The following is a 22129-nucleotide window of genomic DNA, read 5'->3' as shown; positions in this document are numbered from 1 at the left end:
GGCCTCCCTGCCTGGGGCACAGCGCCTTCTCCTTGGAGAGGCCAGGCAGGAGGGGCTGGCCCATCCCACGCCCGCCTCCCACTCCCAGCTCTGGGCCCCACCAACCAACCTCTCTTCGGTGGTAGCGGTGGCTTCTCCCAGTCAGTTCGGTGACCATCGGGATGATCTGCAACAAACACCCACTCATGGAGCCACCCCAGGTAGGACGTCTGTGCGCTGACCCGCTCCTTCTGCCACCTCAGAACAGGATTAGGGATTCCAGTGTCTCCACTTTCACATATCCGTTAGGAAAACAGAGACCTCATATCTGGAATTCTACCCAACATTTCATAGGCAAACTGGGCATCACCCTTCATCTGGAGGTAGCACACCAAGTATCCGGTGTGGAGAAACTGGAGTTCTGTCCAGGTCACAGATGTCAGACTGAGCTCTGGGGCCGGGGACCACCTATGCCCGTCCCCTCCCATCAAAAACAAGCAGGGCAGACCCGGGGCTTCAGTGACAGCTGTAACTACCTTTTAATGAAGAAACACATCAAGCCAGAAAATTCTACCACATACAACTGGAAACATGAGCTACCGGAGTCTCCAAAAGACTCTGACCACCTACAACCCTGGAATGCGTCTACAGCCTGACCTTGTGCCCTCAGTACAGGGAGACGCACTTGCCCCAGGAGATCGCATCCACGTGTGGCAGCTGGAAACCAACACCCAGGATCTTTTCCAAAGCCCTACTTCTTACTAAAGCACAAAACAGTTTATAATATAATGCTCCTCGGACCTACTGAAGCAGAAGCGTCAGAAAGAGCACAGACGAAAAGCCTACCTGCTTGACATTTTCATCCTTTACACAGTTGGTAAAAATGACATTTTTTAGGCCTTCTCCTTCTAAGTGTTGCATAATTTTCTGAAAGACACAAAACATTTCTATTTTACTTTTTTTACTGGAGTCTCAACTCTGTCACCCAGGCTGGAGTGCAGTAGCACAATCTCGGCTCCCTGCAACCTCCGCCTCCCTGGTTCAAGCGATTCTCATGCCTCAGCCTCCCGAGTAGCAGGGATTACAGGCATGCGCCACCACACCCAGATAATTTTTGAATTCACTGGCCTTAACATGCAGTGAAACTAGTGCAAAGCAGTATCATATTTCTAAACATCAGTGTTGTTAATCATCTGACCTAAAGTATGACTGACGCTTAAATCAACAAGTCCTTCACTGATTCAGCTGGTTTTATTTAGTTGTCCACGAAGATGACACGGATGGAGAGATCAAGCATAAGACACACACCTGAAGCCACACACTCTGGGTAGTAAATGTACTTGGGTGTCCCTGCTCAGGGAGGCAGAAGGCAGGGCCACCCAGGGGCAAGTCTACCTCTCTCCCCTGATTCTTCAGAAGCACTGGCCTTTCTCTGACCAGGTCAGACACTACTGTGCCCTATACTAGACGGCCACCCACCCGTCTACAAAAAGTCACATTTTCAAAGGCAGGAGTTGCCACTGATATGACGTAGAAGTACCAACTAGTGAAAACACTTGCAATGATTTAAAAAAAAAAAAACAGGCTGGACGCAGTGACTCACGCCTGTAATACCAGCACTTTGGGAGGCCGAGGCTGGCGGATCATGAGGTCAGGAGATTGAGACCATCCTGGCTAACATGGTGAAACCCCATCTCTACTAAAAATACAAAAAATTAGCCGGGCGTGGTGGCAGGAGCCTGTAGTCCCAGCTACTCGGGAGGCTGAGGCAGGAGAATGGCGTGAACCCGGGAGGCAGAGCTTGCAGTGAGTCAAGATTGCGCCACTGCACTCCAGCCTGGGCGACAGAGCAAGACTCTGCCTCAAAAAAAAAAAAAAAGAAAAGAAGACACAAGACAAAGAGATAAAAGAAAAGACAGCTGTGCCTGGGGGACCACTACCACCAAGATGCAGAGACCGGTAGTGGCCCCAAATGTCTGGCTGCACTAATATTTATTGGATACAAAGCAAAAGGGGCAGGGTAAGGAGTGTGAGCCATCTCCAATGATAGGTAAGGTCACGTGGGTCATGTGTCCACTCGACAGGGGGCCCTTCCCTGCCTGGCAGCCAAGGCAGAGAGGGAGGGAGAGAGAGAGACAGCTTACACCATTATTTCTGCTTATCAGAGACTTTCGCTACTTTGACTAATTCTGCTACTGCTATCTAAAAGGCAGAGCCAGGTGTACAAGATGGAACATCAAGGCGGACTAGGAGCATGACCACTGAAGCATAGCATCACAGGGAGACGGTTAAGCCTCCGGATAACTGCGGGCAGGCCCGACTGATGTCAGGTCCTCCACAAGAGGTGGAGGAGTAGAGTCTTCTCTAAACTCCCCTGGGGAAAGGGAGACTCCCTTTTTCGGTCTGCTAAGTAGCGGGTGCTTTTCCTTGACACTGACGCTACCGCTAGACCACGGTCGGCTTGGCAACGGGCGTCTTCCCAGACGCTGGCGTTACCACTAGACCAAGGAGCCCTCTGGTGGCCCTGTCTGGGCATAACAGAAGGCTCGCACTCTTGTCTTCTGGTCACGTCTCACTATGTCCCTTCAGCTCCTATCTCTGTGTGGCCTGGTTTTTCCTAGGTTATGATTATAGAGCAAGAATTATAATAATACTGGAATAAAGAGTAATTGCTACAAACTAATGATTAGTGATATTCATATACAATCATATCTATGACCTATATGTAGTATAACTATTCTTATTTCATATATTTTATTACACTGGAAAAGCTCGTGTCCTCGGTCTCTCGCCTTGGCACCTGGGTGGCTTGCTGCCCACAATGCGCACTCACTGACCACTCGGGCTCTGGCAGCACAACCTGGCCACTTCCCACAGGAGACGTGCACTCCCTGGGTGTCCAGGTCACGAACCACACGTTAGACGGGGGCACGCCATATGAGAAACGATGCTGGCACGCTTCTGCAAAGCAAAGGGCTGTTTCTAAAGCAGAGCCTGCCTGGGCAAACTGACAAGTGTGCGTCCAGCACCTCTTCCGTTAGAACAAGCGACCTCGGGAAAACACAGCCACACTGCTGAAGGCGTCTAAGAGAAAGGCCTTTACCTGCTGCTCTGTAAGATCCGCCAAGTCCATCTTGTTGAGGACCAGCAAGTGAGGCTTAAGCCCAAGGGTTTCCTGAAACAGAGGGTTGCGGCCTGAAAGTGGGATGTGGCAAAATTAAGGTAAAAATTCCTCCAAAGCTTTACCAGCCAACCAACTTTTTTTCTTGCCATCAGTGAACGAATCATCACATCCTGCCAATTCATTCCTCAAGTACAGGAGGAAAGCCCCAGTTGGCAGGAACATTTAAACGGTTTCATAGCCTATCTAGAGGATTCCACTGCTGCACCGTACCGTCAGGCTTGAGTTACGCAGATATATGTATTAACAATGAAGTTTCAAAGACACGCAGTCTGGACCCCACACCACAGATTCTGATTAACTGGTCTAGAAAGGGGCCTAGCAATTCATACTTTTAAAAGCCTCCCCAGGTAATTCTAATGTGTAATATGACTTCAGGCAGAGGGGCCTCCCCTGCTCTATGAAAGGATATCCGGGCATCGTGGACCTCGATGATACAGTCCACCAGCTTCAGGCTGCTCTGCATCTTCTTCAGCCCTGGAAAACAGAAGGACGCCTCAGCGAAGGGGCTCACAACCTTTCTAGAGTGATCAATTCAAGCTGAACCGTCCAGAATGACACGCCACCATAAATAACCTAAAAAGACTACATCTGAGGGAAGCGTACTAAGTAATGGTAACAGATAACATCCGCTGAGCGCCTCCTCCAAGGTCCACACCCTCGGAATGGGAGACTGGGAGGCACCCTGCCACAGGGTGGGCCATGTGTCAAAAGCCAGACGCGGTCTTCACCACCTGACTCATGGCTGACTCTGGGTGGAATATTTAACGTGCATGGGTCGTTTTTTTGTTTTTTGAGACGGAGTCTTGGCTATAAAACAGAGTAACACTGGCTCATTAGGCCCCTGCTACCTCGCGGGGATGATGACGATAGTCCCCTAACCAGGAATACCACACACAACCAAGATGACAAAGCTTCCAGCTTTCTTCCCCTCCAGTGTTGTCCGAAGACCGAGGACACAGCCTCAGTCACCCACACGGGCCCTTCTTCCCCCTCGGCCCCCAGTACACACGGAGCCGACGCAGGAGTGGCCATCACAACACCTAGACGGGCTGGGCTGGCCCCAGAGGTCTTCTTGGGGCCGAATTGTGACAAACAGTAAGAATTACCAAAGACGTTTAAGCAGGAGAACGACTCGATATCAGTTAAAACTGAACAGGTGCCTTCATACCCACTGTTTCATTTAGTCCTCAAAAGACTCAGAAAAGTCTATCTTGTCAAGAACATGTGGAAACGGAGGCTTCGGGGGATTAAAGGGGCAGAAGGCACTTGCTGGGAACAGAGGACAGGGGCGGCGGGCCAGAGGTAGGAGGTCAAGCAGGCCCTGGGTCCGAGGCTGCGCCGCGGGGGCACTCGCGGGAACGGGCCTCTCCCGCAGCTGCGCAGGGGAAGGGGTCCCGGCGGCTCCGGGAGCGGGTGAGACCGGGGAAGGAGGGGAGACAAGGGAGGAGGGGCGGCGCCAGCCCAGGACGACCGGGAGAGGCAGGCGACGGCCGAAACTGGGGTGGGAGGGAAGCAGAGGCGCCGCGGCCGTAGGCATGACCTTGCCCCTCCCCGCCGTGCCTCACCCTTGGCCATGTGGCCCGGGAACCAGCGCGCCACGTCGCGACCGCACAGGGGGAAGTTCTCCCGCCAGGCGGCCTGGGCGGCGCTGCACAGCGCGCGCGGGGTCAGTCTCATGGCGGCGCCGTCCCCGGAAACGCTCCCGCAGCTGACCTCCTCTGCGCCGCTGCGACCCGCCTCTGAGGTTCCGGCGCTGCGGGCCTCCGCCACTGCGGGCTTCCGGCGCTCCAAGGGGCCGCAGCACGGCCTGCGCGTGCGCACGACGTTGCCTCCGCCCCCGGCGAAGCCCGGAGTGGGCGGGGCCCGGGCCCAGAGGGAGGGACGAATGGGAGGGTCGAGCGTCGGGGCGGGACTGCGAGGAGACCCGGGGGGACGGCGAGGTTCCTGGGTTTTGTGGGTTTAAGTAATTCGCAGATTTATTAACATTCATTAAATATTAAAAATCATCGTTCTCCCTTAAGCATATCCTGAGTATAAGTGTAAAAATTTAGCAATCTCTTTTTACAATTTGGTTAAAATCTCTCAAATACTTTAAATTTACCTTATAAGTGTAATCTCTTCATTTTCTTTTTAAGTACTTCAGGGTTTTTGTTTGTTTTGTTTTGTTTGAGACGGAGTCTCCGCTCTGTTGCCCAAGAGTGCAGTGGCACGATCTCGCTCATTGCAACCTCCAACTCCTGAGTTCAAGGGATTCTCCCACCTCAGCCTCCGGAGTAGCTGGGATTACTGGCGCCTGCCACCACGCCAGCTGATTTTGTATTTTTAGTAGAGATGGAGTTCCACCATGTTGGCCAGCCTGGTCTCCAACTCCCGACCTCAAGTGATCTACCTGTCTCGGCCTCCCAAAATGCTGGGATTACAGGCATGAGCCACCGCACGCAGCCTCAAGTACTTCAGGGTTTAATATAACAAACTGTTTCCAAATACTGACTGCAGTTCTGCTAAATTAAAGCGATTAATACAATGAGGCTGAAATATTCTCCACTGTCCAAGACTAGACATAAATACAGTCAGATTTCAACTCTAAATCAGCAGTCAGCAACTGCTCAATTGCACACTGCGTTACAAGAGTATTACTCTACCGGAATTTTTATTTTTGAGACGGAGTCTCGCTCTGTCGCCAGGCTGGAGTGCAGTGGCGTGATCTTGGCTCACTGCAACCTCCGCCTCCCGGGTTCAAGCAATTCTCCCGCCTTAGCCTCCTGAGTAGCTGGGACTACAGGTGCGCACCACCACGCCCGGCTAATTTTTTTGTATTTTTAGTAGAGATGGGGTTTCGCCATGTTGGCCAGGCTAGTCTCGAACTCTGACCTCAGGTGATCTGCCCACCTCAGCCTCCCAAAGTGCTGGAATTACAGGCATGAGCCATGGCACCCAGCCTCTACTGGAATTTTTTAAACAAGCTACTGAAAATACCAAACATGCTCAAATTCTAAGTACAAAAATATTGCCATGGTTCTGATGTTCTTAAACCACCTAATACCCTAACGCCTAGCTGAAAACATTTTTGGGCGTGAGAGAGTGGCCTCTCCGAGGAAGACAGAAGCCTCCCAGGTGGTTTCTGGGCTGAGTGGGGCAGTCAGGGCCTCCTGCTAGGTCAATGCCCCCAAGCCCCCTCCTCACCAAGCCGGTCCCTCACACCCAGAGGGGGCAGCCTGGGTCTTGCTGCCTTTCTCCCTGGGATACAGAATTGATGAAACCCTAAATGTTAACGATAAAGATTTTTGTACTTTAAGGAAGCTGCATTCCCTCATGGTCCTAGGAGCACAAAACCACAATAAAACCCTGTGGAATCTGAATTTCTCTCACAGGCGTCTGATGGGCAGGTGTCCCCAGAGAGACCAGTCTGGTGACACAGCAAATGCAGGTGGGGCTGCTGGCTACAGAGGGAGGCTGGGGCTCGGGAGGGTGGGGGTCAGGGAACACCCTAGGAGGGGCGATTTGAACAGAGACCAGAGGGTGAGAAGAGAGGAGCCCTGCAGATCCAGGCTGGGGTGGAGGGGCTGGAGAGGGGCCTGGACTCCCAGCACACTCACCCCAATACCACCAGGCACCCCAGCATACTCACCCCAATACCACCTGCTACCCCAGCACTGCCCACACCCCAACACCCCCCGGCACCCAGCACTACCCACACCCCAACACCTCCCAGCACTGCCCCCACCCCAACACCCCCCAGCACCCAGCACACTCACCCCAGCACTGCCCACGCCCCACACACTCCCTGGCTCCCATGGGCTGGGCACCATTTCTCTTTTCAGGCCTTATTATGTATTCACTTCCTCCAGAAAACCCCCGGCCTCAGGGCAGGGCAGGGCACCCCTCATCTCCCCAGTGCCCTGCGAACCTGTGAAGTGGGCACCTGATGCAGCATCAGTTGATGAGCAAGAGGAGGGTTGTCAGCTATGCTGTCATCCCAGGCAGCAGCCACGAGAATGCAGGGGCACGAGAAGCAACTACAGGACCCAGAGTTCAGGGAACCCAGAGTGTGGGGCCATGTGTGGTTGTGGAGATTGGAGACACAGGGCCCTGTGCAACCTGGGCCCGGAGCAAGACAAAGAAAACAGCAGCAGATGCTGGAGCCCCAAGGCAGGAAGTACAGGACAGCCTCAAGGCAGGAAAGATGGCTCTGGACGCTGTGGCTGTAACTTGCTTTATGTGTCCAGCATCTCTGTGAGCATCTGGTGTCTCAGCTCAAGTCAACCCTGGCCAGACACCAATAACAGACACAAGAACTGAGAAGGTGGCCCCAGTTACCAAAAACCAGAGGACCCTCATTAACATCCCCAAATCTCAAGCCAGACTGAAATCTGTCAGAGGAAATGAGGGTCCCAGCCTCCCCCGACACGGGTGGAACAGAGTAGGCTGGGCCCAGCTAGAGCCTCGGCCTGGACTGCTGCACCTGCGGGGCCCACAGACTGAGGAGGCGGTCGGCCTCCCTCCATCCCGACAGCAGAGCCCCGTGCGTCGTGGAGTAAAACGTGCGATGTGTGGCTTCCCCCGCAAACAGGATCTGGAGCTGCAAAGAAGAGCCAGGGTTAGAATGGGGATGCAATTCAGACAGCAGGGTCTGGGCAAAGAAACACAGAAAATGGCTCACAAGCATCCACCAAGAAGCAGGAAAACAGCTCACACACCTCCACCAACGGACGAGAAAAGGGCTCACGCGTACCCACCAATAGCCAGGAAAACAGCTCACACACATCCACCAATGGGCAGGAAAACAGCTCACATGTATCCATCAACAGCCAGGAAAACGGCTCACACGCATCCACCAACGGGCGGGAAAACGGCTCACACGCATGCACCAACGGGCGGGAAAACGGCTCACACGCATCCACCAGCGGGCGGGAAAACGGCTCACACGCATCCACCAGCGGGCGGGAAAACGGCTCACACGCATCCACCAGCGGGCGGGAAAACGGCTCACACGCATCCACCAGCGGGCGGGAAAACGGCTCACACGCATCCACCAGCGGGCGGGAAAACGGCTCACACGCATCCACCAGCGGGCGGGAAAACGGCTCACACGCATCCACCAATGGGTGGGAAAGGAAGCGACTGCACCCCGCAGCTCAGGTGTGAACAGCTTTTAGAGAAAACAAGGGGTGTAAACACTGAATAGTGATCTGGCCTCAACTCCTGGATCACATATGGGGAGGGTGGGGGAGGGATCTGGGAGTCGGGTGGGCAGAGGAAGAAAGCTACAGCCTTATCTGATGTAATGAGAAGTCAATTAGTAACACCTGAAACCGAAAACTCAAGAAGCAACATTTCCAAGCAGGTTCACTGAAGAGAGACCATGAGCTGACTGGAAAACTGAACAGTGACTAAATATTGGATCATATTGAGGAATGATTATTAATTTTTAAGTGGGTAAATGGTATCATAGTTATATGGTTTTATTTTTATGTTTTCTGAGACAGAGTCTTGCTCTGACACCCAGGCTGGAGTCCAGTGGTGCAGTCATAGCTTACTCCAGCCTCAACTTCCTGGGCCCAAGCCTGAGCAGCTGGGAGTACAGGTGCATGCTACCATGCCTGGCTACTTGTGTGTGTGTGTGTGGAGACCGACTCTCACTATGTTGCCCAGGCTGGTCTCGAACTCTTGGCCTCAGCAAACCTCCTGCCTAGGCCTCCCAAAGCACTAGGATTACAGGTGTGAGCCACTGCCCTCAGCATCATAGTTAAGTATTTTACAAGGATGTCTTTATCTTTTAGAAACAGGCACCAAAATATCCTCAGGTGAAACAATGTCCTGTGTGAGTCATGCTTAATAAGAAAGGGCGGGGCTGGGCGGGGAGCAAGCTTGGCTTAGGGGAAGCCTGGTGGGCACTGAAAGGTTCTCCCTACTTTTGTATGTTTGACATTTTGCACAGGAAACATTTCTCAAAACGTGGTAGCAGAAACGTGTTTAGAGATGCAGTAAACTTAGCGATCAGAATCAGCTGGGAGCACCGTCTGGGAAGGGCAAAAGGGGCTCCACCTGCCATTTTGGTTTTATTTTCTTTTGTTAGCACTGCAGAATTCTCTGACTTTTTAAGCTATGTGTGTGTATAATTCTCACAAAAACAGTACATTTAAAAATTATTCTTAGTTTCAAAAAGAAAATGGCTTCCGAGTCTGGGATCCCAGCCCACCCGTCACCGGCCGGTGCTCCTGCAGCGCCGAGACTCGGCGGGGGCCTCTGCAGCGGGACCCACGCCCCCCGACTGGGGCACGCCACATACCTGGGCGCCGGCGCCGTCTGCAGGGAGGGGCTGAGCCAGCAGGTCCAGGTCGCCCCCAGTACTGCCCACGGCCACGTAGCTGTAGGACCCCCTAGTGTACGGGGCGCTGTGCCAGCGAGACCGCAGGACGCTCTTGGGCGCGGGGAGCCGTGGGTTTCCTGAGCCACAGAGACACTGCATGTTAACCGAGAACTCTCACCCACAGGTCGGTCTGCAACTGTTTTTGTCATTTTTAAAGATTGAGCAGTTTAACGTGAAAGATGCTATGCAGGAAGAAAACTGAGCAGCAGAGTGCGTCAGGAGAGGCTCTTCCTGCCGCCTCTGACCCGAGAGCAGTGGGCTGGGACCCGGGGGCCTCTGACCCGACAGCAGCGGGCCGGGACCCGGGAGCTGTGACAGCAGCAGCTACTGTTTCCGAGCCTTGGGTTCCTCCTCTGTAAAAATCTGATCAAGGACAACGGCATTTATTTTGGTGGCAGAAGTAGGAAGTGTTTGCAAAGTCATTTCAGTTCCTCGGAGGTAAGAACTGTTACTGACCCCACTAACATGAGGAAGGATGGTCTCTGGAGATGTACAGAGTCAGCCAAATTTAGTTTTTCTCTGTTCTGCAAAGTCTAGTTTCTGTTTAGAGATCAACCAGTAACGAGCAGAGGCAGGAACCGGCGTGTGTGGTGAGTACCTGTCACTCTCTGGAGCACCTGGGTGAGACACAGGAGTACTTCTTCATCCGACAGAGTCTCCATGAACTCAGACTCAAGCCCGGCAATGAACCCACAGAGAACGTGGACAGACCTGCATGGAGAAAGAGAGCCCTGGGATGACGGCGTCCAGCCCAGCTCTCCGCCTGCGTCTCTCAGCAAGGAACCACTGATGGAGCAGGGGCCCCAGAGGCACAAAGAGCCACCCCACAGAGCGTCCCTCAGGCAGCAGTTTGCAGAGTGTGGGCGGCAAAGTCCTGGGGGTCCGAAGGCCCTGCCAGGGACCCTCAAGGTCACAGGCATCTTCAGACGCTAAGACAGCATTTGCTGTTTCCACCACGCCGACATTTGCACCTGAGCAAGAGCCAGGGCAGGTAAACCGTCCCTTAGCAGAATCAGGCAGCAACAGGACCCACATGCGCCTACAGGCGTTCCCACCACTGCACATGTGGGTTACAAAATGCTGCTTTTTGCAGCCGTAAAAGAACGAGATCATGTCCTTTGCAGGGACATGGATGGAGCTGGAGGCCATTATCCTTAGCAAACTAACACAGGAACAGAAAAGCAGATAGCACATGTTTTCCCTTTCAAGTGGGAGCTAAATGATGAGAACACACACTGGGGCCTACGGGAGAGTGGAGGATGGGAGGAGGGAAGAGGAGCAGGAAAAATAACTAATGGGTACTAGGTTTAATTCCTGGGTGATAGAACTAATCTGGACAACAAGCCCCCATGATACACGGTTAGCTATATAACAAACCTGCACATATACCCCTGCCTCTGAATATAAAAATTAAAATATATATATTAAAAAATAAATAAAAATGCTGCTTTCACTTGAGAATGTCCTTGATCAAAGGCAGTAAAAGTTACTAATTTTATTAAATCTTGATCCTCGAGTTCATGTCTTTTTAATAATCTGCGTGGAGGGCCAGGCACAGTGGCTCAGGCCTGTAATCCCAGCACTTTGGGAGGCCAAGGCGGGCGGATCACGAGGTCAGGAGTTCGAGACCAGCCTGGTCAATATGGTAAAGCCCTGTCTAATAAAAATACAAAAATTAGCCAGGCGTGGTGGCGGGCACCTGTAGTCCCAGCTACTCGGCAGGCTGAGGCAGGAGAATGGCGTGAACCCGGGAGGTGGAGGTTGCGGTGAGCCAAGATCGCGCCACTGCACTCCAGCCTGGGCGACAGAGTAAGACTCCATCTCAAAAAATAATAATAATCTGTGTGGAGAAGCGGGATCTGCATAGAACACTCCTGCTGCGCGTGGTGCACGGTGGCCGTGGAGGACTCGCCCAGCACACGCTATTCCAGGCGGGGCTGGTGCGTCTTTCACAGACAGGCTCGGAACTCAGGAGAGCACCAGACAGACAAATCATGGTCTGGTATTTGGCGACATTTTCTTGAAAATGAGCAAAGTGTCTCTATCACAGGAAAACAACTAACAAATAGTATTTATAGACAATGACAAAGTTTAAGCTCTCAAGCAAAAACTGCAATTTTAGAAAAGCTTGTTTCTGCCACCAACAGCATAACAGCTTCCCAATCCTGAAAGACTTTTCTGAGATCAGTGGTATGTTAATAAATTTGATTTTTTATATTGTATAATGAAATGTATCAACATTTGGAAGACTACATGAACCAATATATATATATTTTATTTTTTTAAGACATGGCCTCCCTCTGTTGCCCAGGCTGGAGTTCAGTGGCTTGATCACAGCTCACTGCAACCTCCGCCTCCTGGGCTCAAGCAATCCTCCCACCTCAGCCTCCCAGTAGCTGGGACCACAGGCACGCACCACCACATCTGGCTAGCTTTTTGTATTTTTGGTAGAGACTGGGTCTTGCTATGTTGCCCAGGCTGGTCTCGAACTCCTGAGTTCAAGCCATCTGCACACCTTGGCCTGCCGAAGTGCTGGAATTACCGGCATGAGCCACCAAGCCCAGCCTAGTATTTTCCAATGACTAAAGTCATGGATAGGTAAAAGATCCATTTAAAGTGCAAGACAGACAAATAGATTTCAGTGTCACAGAAGACAGAAAATTCACTGGTGTGCTATCCGATTTCATATTTGGCCAACCTTTAAGGAACTACTACTACATCTTGACTTTTGATGTAGTATCAAAGAATACCCACAATCATTTCAAAAGCTATTTAAATATCACTCCTTTGGCCGGGCGCAGTAGCTCACGCCTGTAATCCCAGTACTTTGGGAGGCCAAGGTGGGCAGATCACTTGAGGTCAGGAGTTCGAGACCAGCCTGACCAACATGGAGAAACCCCGTCTCTGCTAAAAATACTAAATTAGCCGGGTGTGGTGGTGGGCGCCTGTAATCCCAGCTACTCGGAAGGCTGAGGCAGGAGAATTGCTTGAACCCGGGAGGCGGAGGTTGCAGTGAGCCGAGATCGAGCTATTACACTCCAGCCTGGGTGACAAAAGCAAAACTCCGTCTCATAAATAAACAAATATCACTTCTTCTTCCAACCACATATCCATGTAGATCCACATTTTCTTCCTATGTTTCAACCAAAATAAAACATCACCGCAGAATGAATGCAGAGGAGGCCTGAGAACCCAGATGTCTTCTATTAAGTGTAACACTTTAGAGTTTTGCAGAAAAGGCCGGGCGTGGTGGCTCACACCTGTAATCCCAGCACTTTGGGAGGCCGAGGTGGGCAGATCACTTGAGGCCAGGAGTTCGAGACCAGCCTGGCCAACATGGCAAAACCCTGTCTCTACTAAAACTACAAAAATTAGCTGGGCATGGTGGCACACACCTATAATCCCAGCTACTCGGGAGGCTGAAGCAGGAGAATCGCTTGAACCCAAGAGGCAGAGGTTGCAGTGAGCTGAGATCACGCCACTGCATTCCGTGCATTCCAGCCTGGGTGACAGGGAGACCTCGTCTCAAAAAAAAAAGTTTTGCAGAAAAGACAAAACTGCTGCCACCCTTCATTAAATTTTAAGAAAATATTCATTTAAAAATGTTATTTATGCTAACATAGAATAGGTTTGTTACTATCATCTCAAATAATAATTTAATTTATCATGTGGTGACTGGGTGTGGTGGCTCATGCCTGTAATCCCAGCACTTTGGGAGGCCGAGGCAGGCGGATCACGAGGTCAGGAGATCGAGACCGTCCTGGCTAACACGGTGAAACCCCGTCTCTACTAAAAATACAAAAAATTAGCCGGGCGTGGTGGTGGGTGCCTGTAGTTCCAGCTACTCGGGAGGCTGAGGCAGGAGAATCGCTTGAACCTGGGAGGCGGGGCTTGCAGTGAGCCGAGACTGCACCACTGCACTCCAGCCTGGGGGACAGAGCGAGACTCCGTCTCAAAAACAAAAAAATATTTTATTTATCATGGGGTAAATTTACAGATGTGACTCACATAAACAAAAGCTCTTTGAGATCCCCAACCCTTTGCAGGTATATAAAAGGATGGGACAGCTACCACCCCGTGCCACAGACAGGGTCCCACCAAAGCACTCAGGGTCCCACTGATGTCCTAAGCAAGAGAGCACAGGAGGTGGGGCTGGGCCTGGAGCAGGTGGCTCTACACACAGTCACCCACCCAGCTGCCCACCAGCAACCCAAGCCTATCTCAACACCTGGAATGCCAGTTTTCTTTCTTTTTTTTTTTAGACAGAGTTTTGCTCTTGTTGCCAAGGCTGGAGTGCAGTGGCACAATCTCAGCTCACTGCAACCTCTGCCTCCCAGGTTCAAGCGATTGTCCTGCCTCAGCCTCCTGAGTAGCTGTGATTACAGGTGCCTGCCACCACACCGGCTAATTTTTTGTATTTTTAGTAGAGATGGGGTTTCATCATGTTGGCCAGGCTGGTCTCGAACTCCTGACCTCAGGTGATCCACCCGCCTCAGCCTACCAAAGTGCAGGGATTACAGACGTGAGCCACCGCGCCTGGCTGAAATGCCAGTTTTCTTTCCAGTGTGAAGGAGACACACAGGCTTCCCCCGTCACAGGTGCAGGGCTGGTCTGCAGCCTGCAGCCTCCTGCTCCCAGGGGATGGCAACTATGAACCATCTGGCAGGCATGCCCTACATCCCACCCGATCCCAGGTCTTTCAGAACAAGAACTTGGTGCCCCCTCCTGCGGCATCTCTCAGTGGAAACGTGGAATTCTATCTGCCATCTGACTACATCAGGCTGTCTTTGTGTTTTAATCTTGCTGGAAAAGTCAGTCCCTCCATCCCCACATCACTCATGGGATTATCTCCTGAATCGCCACATGGTCTAGATATGCTGTTTCTAAGAGGGCCAGCCCATACAAGTGAGCCCTTCCTCTGTGGGTCTCCCATTCCACTACTTCTAGGAATGTTTCCTTCAATTATTTCATCCCATTTAAGTATTGTCTCCCCAGGTATGGGCAGATGGTGTTTCAAAGTTCTTCTGTATCTACAAGCCCCAGCTCCCCGCAACATTCCAGTAAACACGTTCCCACTGACTGAAGACTGAGCCTGCCTGCAAGTCTACAAACACATTCTGGGCCCTGAGGGACACTGACAACCCGCATACAGCAGGGCGCCATCTGTCCCCGCAGGGGTCAGGCCCAGGTGCAGCCAGCACCTGGTGGGGGGGCGCTCATGGGATCCCTACCCATTAAACCCCCTAGAAATACCCTGCAGTGAACGGACACACTGCTGCGTCCTCCATCAGATGAAGGCCTGTGAGCCAGCCACTGGCAGAACTTCTCAGGGAGCAAACGTACGCAAAGGCAGGCAGGACCACAAAGCCAATGAGCTTCCGGAACCAGGCGTCCTGTAGCTCAGGGGCAGCATCCTCCAGGGGCGACGTGTCCTCCCACACCAGCTGGATCAGCTGGCAGTCTGGCTCCCAGAAGGGCTCCTCAAACTCCAGGAAGATTTTGTTGTTGGTCCCAAAGCCTATCTTCCTGATTGCTTCTGCCTTCTCAGCCGGCAGGGGAGGGTCAAAGAAGGTGTCCAGATGTTCCTTAAGAAAACCTGGAATTCAGAATTGGACTCTTCTTAGATCACATAAAGCCCTCCATGGAAGTCCTGTCTGTCCAGACCTTGGATCCAGCAATTTCCCCTGCTGGTGTTTATCCTACAGACACATTCACACAAGCAGTTTTACTTTTCTGTCCTTGTTTTTGAGATCGGGTCTTGCTCTGTTGCCCAGGCTAGAGCGCATGCAGCACCCTGATCAGGGCTCACTGCAGCCTTGACCTCCCTGGCTCAGTCCTCCCACTTTGGCCTCCCAAACTGCTGGGATTACAGGCGTGAGCCTCTGTTCCCCACCTTTCACACAAGTGTTTTTTGTTTTTTTTGTTTTTTGGGTTTTCTTTTTTTTTTTTTTTGAGATGGATTCTCACTCTGTCGCCCAAGCTGGAATGCAACAATGCCATCTTGGCTCACTGCAACCTCCACCTCCCAGGTTCTAGCGATTCTCCTGCCTCAGCTTCCCAAGTAGCTGGGATTACAGGCACCCACCACCACGCCCAGCTAATTTTTCTATTTTTAGTAGAGATGGGGTATCGCCATGTTGGTTAGGCTGTTCTTGAACTCCTGACCTCAGGTGATCCACCTGCCTCAGCCTCCCGAAGTGCTGGGATTACAGGTGTGAGCCACCCTGCCTGGCCGACACAGGTGTTTTTAAGTGCACATGTAAAACTGCACGAAATAGAAAAAGTGAAGACCACCTAAATTTCCATCTATGCTTATGAAATAATGACAAGAAAACACTGCGTGGCAAATTAACCGGCTCCTTTTTTTTTGAGACGGAGTTTCGCTCTGGTCTCCCAGGCTGGAGTGCAATGGCACAATCTCGGCTCACTGCAACCTCTGCCTCTGGATTCAAGCAATTCTCCAGCCTCAGCCTCCTGAGTAGCTGGGACTACAGGCGCCCGACGGCTAATTTTTGTGAACTGGCTCCTTATAAACAAAATGCTCCCAGTTGTAGCAATGTATCTACTGACAATGTCTCCGGTGATCAGCACTTAGCAGGCCCTGCAAGCACTTACTCCAAACGTGAATGAACAAAGCCACTGGAGGGAAACAAAAAAGACCGCTGTAGATCTATGTGTGCTGATTTGAAAACACCGACAAGTTCTATTAAGAAAAAAAAAAAACACAGGCAAACTGAGCAGCAGATTTTTAGTTTTTTCTTTTTTTTTTTGAGACAGAGTCTCACTCTGTCACCCAGGCTGGAGTGCAATGACACCATCTCGGCTCACTACGACCTCTGCCTCCCCCGTTCAAGCGATTCTCCTGCCTCAGCCTCCCAAGTAGCTGGAATTACAGGTGCCTGCCACCATGCCCAGCTAATTTTTGGATTTTTAGTAGAGACAGGGTTTCATCATGTTGACCAGGCTGGTCTCAAACTCCTGACCTCAGGTGATCCGCCTGCCTCGGCTTCCCAAAGGGCTGGGATTACAGGCGTGAGCCACCGCGCCCAGCCAGCAGCAGATGTTCATGTGTGGACGATGACTGCATCTCTGGGAAACAGCAGTGGGGTCTCAGTGCTCATCCCTGCCCCAGGGAGGGCAAAGCCACCCCTTGGAGACAGGAGTTAGGGCTGCGGAGGCTCTTGCTTTTCATCACACACCCGTCAATCACACCTAGATTTCCAAGTGAGTGCTGGCAATCGCTAGCTTTGTGAACTTGGGCAATTAAGTGACTTCTCTCTACTTGCCTAGATGTTCAAATCTGTCATATGCGGGACAGTGACAGACACCTCCCAAGGCTGCCTGAGTCAATGAGATAACTCAGGCAGAGACCCACGGCAGCGTGAAACCCGTGGGAAGCAAATGTCCAGTTGACAGCAATTATCCTAGTAACTGTTTTCAACCACCTCCACCTTTTACAAAGCAGCTTCAAACCACCTCTACTCAAGGACAGATCTAAAGCACCAGATCTAGAATTAAACAGAATTATACACATGGCTCCTTCAACAGGTCACCCCAGGCCTGACCTTGAGACCAGCCTTTTCATGCCTTTTCCTGTCTGCAGCAAAGTGCAGCGTGGTTAATCTCCAAGGCCGTCTCAACCCTAAATGGTTACCTCCAAGCAAGCAGGACACATACTTACTCACGTTTTTTCTTACAGTGAAACCCTTAATTCCAAAGCATGCAATTGCTACAAAACATAACAGAATCATTCCTTCCACCTATCTGGAACTTACTAGAACAAAAATGTGAGCTTCGTACACAAGCAAACGCCCCAGAGCCAACTGAGGCAGGATAAGGGCAGAGGCGGGGGCACTTGGGATGGGGGTTTGGGCTGAAAACCTGACCTACCTAAGGGCACGGTGACGATGACGTGGTGCGCCGGGAACCGGTCTCCATCCTCACACTCTACCGACACTGGAAAGGTCTCCCCGGGAAAGGCTGCCTCCTGGAAGGACCCGTTCCAGTGGATGGTCTTCACAGGCTTCTCAAAAACTACAGTGTCCTCCGGCAGGGCGGCCATCATGCAGTTTGTGAGTCCTTGGTAGCCCCTAGGAAGACGGAAGTGCTGGTTTCGTAGAGGCCCAGTCCCTGGAAGGGCAGGACTGGTGGAAATACGTGCTCCGAGTTCCCACCCGCATCAAAGGTAGCTGCGGGGAGCTCTCCATCACTCAGGGCCAGCATGGAGGGCAGCTCCACTCTGTGGTTTTCCACCTCAAGGATGCTCATACCTGCCCTCCAGGCTGTAAGGGAGGGTTCAGTGGGCACAGAGCTCTCAAGGCAATCTGCCGGAACCAGGGCTTCCTCCTTACCACCACAGAGTTCCTGACTCACAAATGCCCATTGCCTGGCCAGGAGCCTTGGGGCCAACACCAGGGGTGACAGGACAGCCCGAGGAGGGTCTCACCTGCACCTGGTACCTGGCAGCCACCCTGCCACAGGGAGAGGGCCTGTCTGGCCCCCTCTGCAGTTGAAGCCCCTCATAAATACAGGAGCAAGAGAAGTCTTTACTCTTCTTCTTTTTTTTTCTTTTGAGATGGAGTCTCACTCTGTCGCCCAGGTTGGAGTGCAATGGCTCACTGCAACCTCCGCCTCCCAGGTTCAAGCAATTCTCCTGCCTCAGCCTCCCGAGTAGCTGGGATTACAGGCACACACCATCACGCCCGGCTAATTTTTGTATTTTTAGTAGAGATGGGATTTCACCATGTTGGCCAGGCTGTTCTTGAACTCCTGACCTCATGATCCACCTGCCTCAGCCTCCCAAAGTGCTGGGATTACAGGCGTGAGCCACCGTGCCCGGACTTACCTTTCCTTCTTTTAAACACTCTCTCTCAGAAATAACTTTTTTGGCTTAAATGAGCAAAACTAGGGAAAGAAGCAACCAGTCTGTCTGAATGGGGAGGACAAATGGTCTCCTGTCCCTCCCATACCCAAGCAAGAGCGGAGCCCAGCCAGCCCGGTGCCCTGGGGAGCCTGGTGGGAGGACTGGCGGGCAGGGGCTCAGGCACGCACTTAGAAAAGGTGCAGTCCAGCCCCGGCAGCACGGTGTACTCCCCAAAGGGTGCAAGGGCCACCAGGTCCATGCTGTGGGTGCCGCTCACACAGCATTCCAGGTTGAAGAAGGAGTTCAGGACGGCCAGCTTCAGCTTCCTGGTCTCCTCATCCTCTGTCCAGCCGGCCACGTGCTGGCCAATCTCCTTCTTGAGGTACTCCCCGACGCTGGGCACCGGGGTCTCTGCAGCGTGCAGGAACTCCCGGGTCTGGTCTATCAGGCCGTAGAACAGAGTCGCCATCTCCGCCACCAGCTGGAGGCTCACGCTGGCCCCGGAGCTGGCGTAGCTCACGGAGGGCAGGCCCACGTGACCCCCGGTCTCCACCAGCTGGTTCTCCTCGGACAGCTCCTTCTCCCCCAGCAGCCCGTACTCAGCAGCCAGCTGGAAGACGGGGTTACCCCGGGAGGGCCCATGGATCCAGTGCGCGCCCACCTCCACCACGCCACCTGCGAGGGGACAGCAGATGCCACCTGGAGGTCCCTTTCCCAGGACCGTCACCCCGAGCCCTTCTCCTGGGCCACGCCCACGCTGGCCTTCCCAAGGAGGATGTACCACACTGTCCCCAAGGACCCTGTGGTCCCCCCTGTCAGATCCAGTTTAAGGGGAGCATCTGGGCAGGAGGGCACTTGTCGGGCGGTGTGGACCAGAGGGAGGGGCGCAGGGTGGGCGTACCCCGGGGCTGGGGGGGCACCCGTGGGGCAGAATCAGGGCGGCCTGTGGAGCCGTAGGTCGCCTTCCCTGGCCGGCGCCCTCCTGACTAACTCTGAGCCCTGAGTTTCAGGGCGGTGAACTCTGGCGGATTAAGCGAGCGGGGATTCCCTCGGGGAGCCCGGTGAGGCGGCCGGGCAGGTCAGCTGCGCGCAGGGCAGGTTGGGGCCGGCGAGTTCGGGCGCAGCCGGTTGGGTTCCGGGAGGGGCTCCGGGAGGAACGGTTACCGAAGCAGCGCTCCGAGCGGATGCGGCCACCGGCGCGGGCCGTGGCCTCCAGGACCCGCAGGTGCGGGAAGGCGGAGTGGCCGCAGAGCCTCTGCGCCGCGCCCAGCCCCGCGATGCCGCCGCCCACCACCAGCACCCGGGTTCCGCCCGGGGCCTCCCCTACGCTGCCGGTCGACTCCATCGCGCGGTCCGGGCAGTCCGAGGGTTTCTGAGTAGCCGGGAGGTCTGGAGCTCTCGGAGGAGGCCGGAGGCGGAGCGAGGGGCGGGGCGGGGCGGGGCGGGGAGGGCCGGGGCGGGGCGGAGAAGGGGCCGGGCCGAGCTCAACAGTGCGCCTCGGCCTCCGCGAGCCTCCGGGCTGGGCTCGGGTCTCAGAGGGAAGCGCCCCACGTGGAAGGGCCCGCGAGGACAGGCGTCAGGGAGCGTCCCGCGCTGCCGGGCGGTGCGCGCGAGCGTCCCCATGGAGGGAGAAGCCGGCTGGCCGGGCGGGCCAGTGTCTCCTCCAAGGGAGACGAGGGCGCAGCGAGCGCTTCCCCCAGGGACCCGCGTCGAGTGCGAGGGCGCAGTGGGTCTGGGGGTGCCACGGTGTCAGGGGTGGGACCTGGGAGAGCTTAACGCGTCCGGAGGGGGACTGTGAAAGCCTCCAGCATCGCCAGCGAGCCGTCAGTTCGCGTGTGCGCGCGCCTGCGTGTGCGTGTGTAGTCACAGGTCTGCAGGGACACAGGACCAAAGTACAAAGTACACTCGCAAAGTACAAAGTTCAGAAGCCGAGGGCAAGTGCAGAAACGTCCCTCGCCCGGGAAGTTGAGCGCACACCCAGGCACGCCTGTGTTTCTGGAGAATCCCCGGTGCAGGCGGCCGCGTTTTCTACTGCATCGCAGCCCGCAGGGGTTGGAAAGGCTCCCGCCCTGTTTTGAGGCGCGTCCCCGCCTCCTGAGCCCCCGTCCTCTGCGGAGGGGCCGCGCGCTCCAGTTTGCCAGTGTGAGCTTTACTCTTCGCTCTCGGCGTGGGCCTCCTGAGCCGTGTCTTACTTTCCTTTGATTCCCTCTCGTCCCAGCTGGAGAAAAGGCTCCCGGAAGGGTGACCTGGTGTCGCTGGATTCCACTCCCCATCACTCCCTAGCCAACCCCGCGAGCTGAGCTCCAGGCAGGGAGAGGGGCGGATGCCTGGGAGGCGGGCTGACTCCCTGGGCGGTGGCGGGCAGGGGTCGAGCGTCCTCTGTCCGTCAGGGGCCCGCAGCGCCAGGAGGCGACGCTGGATGCAGTGGCCATCTCCTCCTGCCTCCAGGCCATGGGGAACCCAGGGCGGATCCCGGGTCAGCAGGGCCAGCTGTCCACCAAGCTGACCCACCCGACATGCCAGGACTAAGGAAAGAAGGGCTGCCCCACCCCCTTAGTCGGATGGCAAGTGTTTGGGGTGCAGCCCCCGCCACGAGTGTCACCTGTTCTGCCTGAGCAGGCCTCTCTCTTACTCCCTGCTCTTGGGCCTGAAGCAGAGCCGCTGGCTCAGTGGGGCGCTCCATTCTGAGGACCCTGGCGTGCACCACGGAAGCCCAGCGGGACCACCCACCCACCTGCCCCGGCTCCCCAGCGGAGGTCCTGAGATGGCAGATTAAATACTCTGGGGTCCTGAATTCCACAGATGAACTGGGTCCCCCACGGGTATGGCCAAGGGGACGGCCCACTCCCTAGTGGCTCCGTGTGAAATCGAGCTGCTGCTGTTCTCGCCGCAGGGCCCAGCTCACTGCCCAGACACAGGAGCACATCGCCCTGCGCACAGGCTGGGTGGGCACGGCTGTGAGGGAGACCACCCCATGCCTCAGGCCTCCTGCACAGGCGTGGGCCTCGCCACTCTGGGTGGACAGGCTACTTTGGCCCCTCAGCCTCTGGGGACTGCTGCCCTGTTTTCAGCACCGTGTCAGGCACCATCCAGTCAGCCAGCTCCTCCAGCCCCAAGACTCCCCTGTGTCCTCATTCTCCTGGGCCGTTACGGCCGGCCAGGGCCCAGCCTTTGCTCGAAGGCCGTCCAGGCTGGGCTCTGGTCAGGCATCGATGTCCCCCAGGCACCTGGCCTCACCTCGCGTTGGGACAGCCTCTGCAAGATGGAACAGGGTCTGGCTTTGCCTCTGTCACCTCCTCCCGGTCCATCATGTCCTCCTGGCCAGCCCGTTCCTGGTTCCTGTGGGGAGCCCAGCCCGAAGGGGAACCAAAAGATTATAACTGAACTCTAGTTCAGCCTCCCGGATCCTCCTGTGGAGCGGCAGGATCCCATAAAAGCTACTTGGCTCAGCAACTTGCTGGCCAAGCCTCCCCACAGCGGTCCACACAGGCCAGAGGTAAACATGCCCATGCCCCACACCCGGAAGGCCTGGTGCAAGGAGGGGTGATTGTAGTGACTGAAATGGGAACTCTGGCTTTATGGCGCGGAGAGAGAAGACATGGACCCCAAGAGCTGCAGGGTGGGGACAACCGATGCGCTCTTTGTCCCCTCGATGTGGTGCCACAACCTGAATCCAATAGCACCTGCCGCTGACGCGCTGACCTGGGGCTGGGTTAGTCACCCGTCCCCCTTG

At 54.4% G+C, this 22129-nt stretch overlaps 2 protein-coding genes across 9 annotated transcripts in view; both read right to left on the bottom strand.

The window, feature by feature from the left end:
- Positions 1-5214, bottom strand: part of MTG1 (mitochondrial ribosome associated GTPase 1) — a 32267-nt gene extending 27053 nt beyond the window's left edge. Inside the window, exons 1-5 of one of the 7 annotated variants that reach the window (XM_055353992.2) lie at positions 4877-5214; positions 3573-3637; positions 3083-3187; positions 826-906; positions 110-166 (exon numbers count right to left, since the gene is read on the bottom strand). In XM_055353992.2, coding sequence (XP_055209967.2) covers positions 110-166; positions 826-906; positions 3083-3187; positions 3573-3637; positions 4877-5153 — 585 coding nt within the window. In that variant the 5' untranslated portion in view covers positions 5154-5214. Of the gene's footprint in view, positions 1-109; positions 167-825; positions 907-3082; positions 3188-3572; positions 3638-4331; positions 4679-4728 lie in introns of those variants that run through there. The other 6 variants (XM_055353993.2, XM_055353990.2, XM_055353989.2 and 3 more) reach the window with 6 other exon arrangements.
- A 2148-nt stretch (positions 5215-7362) lies between these two features.
- PAOX (polyamine oxidase) lies at positions 7363-19819 on the bottom strand. Of its 2 annotated transcripts, XM_004050308.5 has the most exons (7): positions 19561-19819; positions 18585-19071; positions 17424-17623; positions 14877-15129; positions 10132-10244; positions 9453-9610; positions 7363-7742 (listed from the first exon to the last, which is right to left on the bottom strand). In XM_004050308.5, the coding sequence occupies exons 1-7, from the start codon at positions 19739-19741 to the stop codon at positions 7599-7601; spliced, it is 1536 nt and encodes a 511-aa protein (XP_004050356.4). In that variant the 5' UTR covers positions 19742-19819; the 3' UTR covers positions 7363-7598. The 2 variants fall into 2 exon arrangements, with proteins under 2 accessions (XP_004050356.4, XP_018890293.2); XM_019034748.4 differs by lacking the exons at positions 7363-7742; positions 9453-9610; positions 14877-15129 and having other exon boundaries at positions 10135-10244; positions 19561-19811.
- Positions 19820-22129: the final 2310 nt, after the last annotated feature.

This window comes from Gorilla gorilla, chromosome 8 (assembly GCF_029281585.2).
Source record: "Gorilla gorilla gorilla isolate KB3781 chromosome 8, NHGRI_mGorGor1-v2.1_pri, whole genome shotgun sequence".
In the NCBI taxonomy this organism is placed as follows: Eukaryota; Metazoa; Chordata; class Mammalia; order Primates; family Hominidae; genus Gorilla; species Gorilla gorilla.
This window is presented reverse-complemented; position numbering and strand designations above follow the sequence as displayed.

Bases quoted from the DNA above. Each gene is read 5' to 3' on its own strand.
- PAOX (XM_004050308.5), bottom strand. From the start codon at position 19,741: ATGGAGTCGACCGGCAGCGTAGGGGAGGCCCCGGGCGGAACCCGGGTG. The intron at 17,624-18,584 runs GTGCGTGCCTGA...CCGTCTTCCTAG, and splicing joins CTGGACTGCACCTTTTCTAA to GGGCTACCAAGGACTCACAA. The intron at 9,611-10,131 runs GTACTCACCACA...TCTGTGGCTCAG, and splicing joins GGTGCTCCAGAGAGTGACAG to GAAACCCACGGCTCCCCGCG.